Source organism: Acyrthosiphon pisum, unplaced genomic scaffold, assembly GCF_005508785.2.
Source record: "Acyrthosiphon pisum isolate AL4f unplaced genomic scaffold, pea_aphid_22Mar2018_4r6ur Scaffold_1720;HRSCAF=2219, whole genome shotgun sequence".
Lineage (NCBI taxonomy): Eukaryota > Metazoa > Arthropoda > Insecta > Hemiptera > Aphididae > Acyrthosiphon > Acyrthosiphon pisum.
In genome coordinates, this window is record NW_021766218.1 from 1 (window position 1) to 6,483 (window position 6,483).

General features: G+C 32.5%; 1 protein-coding gene across 1 annotated transcript; it reads right to left on the reverse strand.

Annotated features, from left to right (window-relative positions):
• Window positions 1–4,411: 4,411 nt before the first annotated feature.
• Window positions 4,412–6,108, reverse strand: LOC103311377 (the record flags this gene model as incomplete). Its single annotated transcript, XM_008190971.1, has 2 exons — window positions 4,412–5,517; window positions 5,583–6,108. Coding segments are annotated over 2 exons (1,632 nt in total), but the record flags the coding sequence as incomplete, so codon positions are not given.
• Window positions 6,109–6,483: the final 375 nt, after the last annotated feature.

The window sequence follows — 6,483 nt, forward strand, 5'->3', positions numbered from 1 at the left end:
TTAAATAAAAAACACACATCATTGTAAAATCAATACATAACTACAAAATAATTATTGAATCTTAAATTTGATAAATTTTTTCAAAATTCAATCTTTAAATGCTTATAAAAAAAAATTGTGCCTATGTATTTTTAATATTTTTCAACTTCTATTGTAACAATATATCAGGAGCCTTGCATTCAATTTTCAAGCTTTTTTACCCAACAAACAAAATTTTATTGATATTTATAGAAAAAAAAATAAACAAATTGAAAACTGAGAATGTCCGTAAACAGCTCAAAAAATTCAAAATATTTTCTAAATTTTATGTTTTATAAAAAATGAAAATATTAACATTCAGTGAAATTTTCAAATATCTACAGTCATTCGTTTTTTAATTACAATTAAATAAGAAAATCGTCACATGAGAAATCAAGCGAATATAAAATGTTGTAAAAATATGAATTTCAAACGCTCATAAAAATTTAATTTGACTTTCTTGTAGACATTTTTTTTTTGATAATGGTAGACATAATTATGAGGAAACTTGTATCACATTTTCAAATCTTAGATTTAAGAAGAACATTTTTCATGAATTTCTAACTCAAAATAATTTGCAAATTTTCGTAATTTTTACGTATTTTCTCAATATTTGAACTTTAAATGCTTATGTGATTACGAATTTTGATTTTTTTTCATATGCCTTTGAAACAATATACTAGTAGAATTATATTAGATTTTCAAGTTTTTTAACCAACAAATAAAATTTTATTGATATTTATAAAAAAAATTTTTTAAAAAAATGGATATCATAAACCTCCCTAATTGTGCTTATAGTGTAGTGCCTTAGGTATAAAAGTTGAGCATTTTATAAATTTTTAAATAAAATTAATTTATAATTAATACATTTTAAATATGATATTTTTTGTCAAAAAACGAAATTTAAATGCTAATAAAAAAAAAAATTGTGCCTATGTATTTAGAATGTTTTTCAACTGCAATTGTAACAATATATCAGGAGCCTTGTAAATTAATTTTTCACGTTTTTTTACCCAACAATTACATTTTTATTGATTTTTATAGAATAAAAAACTAAACAATTAATTTAAATTAACCCCTCCCCCATTCACGAGAAACTGTCAGGCAGGGAATGGGCTAGTTTTGGACTTTCATATAGTAGCTAATAGTCAATAGGTAATATATTTAAGTATTCATCTACAAATTTAATAATTCTTTTGTTATTGTTTTTATTTTGTTGTATTAGGAAAATACAGCAGATTATCAACTGAAAAAATCGTATAAGACTCAATACCTATAGATATTTAATGTTGACCAATGGAACAATAAATAACTGCATAACTAGATTTAATTACCTCAGAACTCCGATTGTATAAACTTTTTTAATGTAGGGTCATCTAAATATAATATGGGATTACGACAGATTATAAACTGGAAAAGACGGATAAGACTCAATACCGAAGAGTATTCAATCTTGACCAATTGATGCAAAAGCTCATTGGAAAACAAGATATAAAAAAAAGTATTCCCCTGGTATAGACTTTTTTTAGTCTAGGTGTCATCTAAACATTAGAAAAAGATAGCAGACTATCAAATAGAACAGACGTATAAGACTCAATACCGTTGAACATTTAATATTGACAAGTTGGTGCAATACTTCATTGGAAAACTAGATTTAATAAACACAAAACTCCGCATGTATAGAATTTATTCTTCATGGAGTCATCCAAATATTAGATAATACAACAGATTATCAACTGGGAAAGATGGATAAGACTCAATACCTACAGATATTAATTGTTGACCCGTTGGTACAATAGATAACTGCATAAATAGATACAATAACCGTACAACTCCACTTGTATAACTTTTTTTTATTCATAGGGTCATCTAAATATTCAGGAAATATAGAAGATTATCAACTGGAAAAGACGGATAAGACTCAAAGCAGATGGATATTAAATGTCGACCTATTGATGCAAGACTTCATTGGAAAACTAGATATAAAAAAAAAGAACTCCGCTGGTATAGACATTTTTAAGTCTAGGTGTCATCTAAATATTAGGGAAATACAACGGATTATCAACTGGAAAAGACGGATAAGACTCAATATCTATGGATATTAAATGTTGACCCATTGGTACAAAAGATAATTGCATAACTAGACTTAATTACCACACAGCTCCGCTTGTGGATATAAAAACACAGAACTCCGCTTGTATAACCTTTTTTATTCATGAGGTCATCTAAATATTAGGGAAATACAGAAAATTATCAACTGGAAAAGACGGATAGGTCTCAATACCGACGGATATTTACTGTTGATACATAGATGCAAAAGTTCATTGCAGATCTAGCTTAAATAACCACAGTACTCCGCATGTATACTCTTTTACTATATGGGGCATCGAAATATTAGGTAAATACAGCAGATTATTAAATGGTAAAAACGGATTAGACTCAATTCCGATTGATATTTAATGTTGTCCCATTGGTATATAGATTTCATCATAACTAGATTTAATAACCACAGAGCTCAGTTTGTGGATATAAAAAAACAGAACTCCGCATGTATACTCTTTTATTCTAGGGGGCATCTAAATATTAGGGAAATACAGGAGATAATCAACAAGAAAAGAAGTATAAGACTCATTGAGGCATTAGTTCATTGGAAAATTAGCTTAATAAACACAGAACTTCACTTGTTTTCACTTTGTTTAGTCTAGGGGTCATCTGTAATTATAGAAAAAGTAATTATTATAGTAATATTAATAGTTATAATAAAAATAATTTTTAATAGTTATAGTTATAATTATTATTATAATAATAATAATAATAATAATAATAATAATAATAATAAAAATAATAATAACAATAAAAATAATAATAATAATAATATTAATAACAATAATAATAAAAATTATAGTAATAATAATAATAGTAATAAATTACCCATCTTTAATTTTCAACACATTGATGTTTGATTAATAGTTCATTGGAAAACTAGATATTGAAAAAAAGGACTCCACTGGTATAGACTTTTTTTAGTCTAGGTGTCATCTAAATATTAGGGAAATACAACAGATTATTAACTATGTATAAGACTCAATATCAATGAATATTGAATATTGACCCATTAACGTAATTGTTCATTGGAAAATTAGGTGAATAACCACATAACTTCGCTTGTATAGTATTTTTTCTTTATGGAGTCATCCAAATATTGGGGAATTAAAGCAGATTACCATCTGGAAAAGACGTATAAGACTCAATACCGTTGAATATTTAATATTGACAAGTTGGTGCAATAGTTCATTGGAAAACTAGACTTAGTCTAGGGGTCATTTAAATAATAGGAAAATGCAGCAGATTATTAAATGTTAAAAACGGAATAGACTCGATGCCGATTGATATTTAATGTTGACCCATTGGTACAATAGATAACTGCATATTTAGATTTAATTACCACACAGCTGCACTTGTGGATATAAAAACACAGAACTCCTATTTTATAACCTTTTTTATTCATAAGGTCATCTAAATATTAAGGAAATACAGAATATTATCAATTGGAAAGCAGGGATAAGGCTCAATACCAACGGATCTTTACTGTTGATACATAGATGCAAAAGCTAATTGGAGATCTAGCTTAAATAACCACAGAACTCCGCATGTATAGACTATTTTATTCTAGGGGTCATCTAAATATTAGGGAAATACAGAAGATAATCAACAAGAAAAGACGTATAAGACTCAATACTGACTAGAATTCAATCTTGACCAATTGATGCAAGAGTTTATTGGAATATTAGGTTAATAACCATAGACCTTCGTTTGTATACACTTTTTTTATTCTGGGGGTCATCTTAATATTAGGGAAATACAACAGATTATCAACTATGTATAAGACTCAATATCAATGAATATTGAATATTAGCAAGTTGGTACAATACTTCATTGGAAAACTAGATTTAATAACCACAGATGGCCGCTGGTATGCAATTTTTTTAGTCTAGGGGTCATTTAAATATTAGGGAAATACAGCAGATTATTAAATTGTAAAAATGGATTAGACTCAATGATGCAATAGTTCATTGGAGATCTAGCTTAAATAACCACAGAACTCCGCATGTACACTCTTTTATTCTATGGGGCATCGAAATATTAGGTAAATACAGAAGATAATCAACATGAAAAGACGTATAAGACTCAATACTGACGAATATTCAATCTTGACCAATTTATGCAAGAGTTCATTGGAAAACTAGATATTGAAAAAAAGGACTCCACTGGTATAGACTTTTTTTAGTCTAGGTGTCATCTAAATATTAGGGAAATACTATATATATAAAACTATAAAGTACAAAGATACTATTTTTATGGTAAAAATTTTTTTTTTATATATATATGGGGATCATACATCGGTTGGAAGTTTAACCAATTGAACGGCCGGACGTTTGGTAGTTCCTTTGGCAGTTTTCAGGGTGACCACACGGACGATACCGTCTTTGCCGGGGTGGATCTCAATTACACGGCAAGTTGGCCATACAGTCGGTGGCGTTTTGACAATCACGACATCTCCTATCGCCAAACTGGTTCCAGTCGAAGCCCACTTAGATCGGACTTGTAGGGTTGACAGATACTCGTGTGACCATCGATGCCAAAACTGCTGGTTACATTGGCGCAGAAGTTGCCATCGAGTGAGAACATTTTGTTTGGTGAGAGTGAGATCTATATCTGGTAATGCCACGAGTGGTTGACCGATTAAAAAATGCCCAGGGGTGAGACAATCAATTTCACATGGGTCTGAAGACAACGGTGTCAATGGCCGAAAATTTAAGATGCCTTCAATTCTGGTCAGCAAAGTTGTCAGTTCCTCAAATGTGAGTACGTGAGTAACGATCGCTCGTTTCAGATGGAATTTGGCTGACTTAATCTCGGCTTCCCAAAGTCCTCCGAAATGGGGCGCTGCCGGTGGATTAAAGTGCCAATTGCATGTGGTGTCATTGATTACGACATTCTTTTCTTTTTCTAGTCCTAATAACGTTTGCAGATGCCGTTCTGCTCCTACGAAGTTGGTACCACAGTCGGTATAAACATCCGTAGGCACTCCTCTCCGAGCAATAAAACGATCAAATGCCGCTAAAAATGCTTCGGTCGATAGTTCTGTCACAGTCTCAATGTGTACAGCCTTCGTGACAAAACACACGAATAGCGCCATGTACGCCTTGTATTCTTTCGCTTTTCGCCGACGGATTTCTCGGACTGTAAACGGACCTCCATAATCTATGCCGACATGACAAAATGGTCGACTTGGTGTAATCCTTGAGGTGGGGAGATCCGCCATAATAGGTTGTGGATGAACGGCGGCCCATTTGGTGCATGTGGTGCATCGGTGAATGACTTTCCGAATTTCGTTCCGAGCAGAAGTAATCCAGAATACTCGAGCAACTACGGATCCCAGCGCACGTGGTTCTGCATGTAAATAACATCGATGATAGTGACGTAAAATCAAACCCGCTAAATGTGACCACAATAGGACACCAACATAGGAAATTTTGCATGCTCACTCAAAGTTGAATTACGTAGTCGTCCTCCAACCCGAATAATATCGCACTCATCAAGGTACGGCTTCAATTTTCGGAAGGAATTAGGAATATTACTTGGGGAGCTGTCATGTAATTTCGTCCTCCATGTTCCAAAGTATTGTCGTTGGGTCATATACACTAGCATATCTCGGGCCTTCTGCAACTCTGCCCGATGAATAAGTTCGGTGCCTGGACTGCATTTCTTTGTTTTAGCAATAAAACGCCATACCAATGCAAACACTCGTTGCGCAAATGATAGGGAAGAGTATCGGGAGATAATTTCCGCGAAGTCGCCGGTTGTATTGACTAGTGTGACCAGGAGACCGTGTGACTTTAAATCCGGCAATTCATCTGGAGGTATGAGGATAACCTGACTTCTTGTTGTCTCCGGATCCGTTAATAAATGAGGCCCGTTCCAATACAGTGTATGCTGCGCTAATTGTGACGCTAATATACCCCTAGACACACAGTCCGCTGGATTATCTTCGGAAGATTCATGATTCCATTGACAATCGGGAAGTAACTGCCGATATAAAATATGGTTTTGGTTCGAAATAGTTTTTTAAAAAGTCTTTAATTTGCTCGAATGTTTTTTCTTTTGGTTTTATACCGGCGTGCATAAATCCTTTAATATTTTGTACAAATTCTTGCCTATCAATGTTAATAACGTCGGAACCACTTGACCTTTGGAGATGTTATTGCATTTAACAAATAATTCGAAAGGTTCGATATATGATTCCCAATCGTCGTCCTTCTCGTCGAATGGTTCCACATGTCCGAGTGCAAAACTTTGTCATCTTATTTTTTTTTTTTATCCAACTTAATCGGCTTTACTTTTTAATCTTCGTCGCCAATTGTTCTGTCTTTAGTATTGGGTGAGCTTCTTAAGCAAAACACA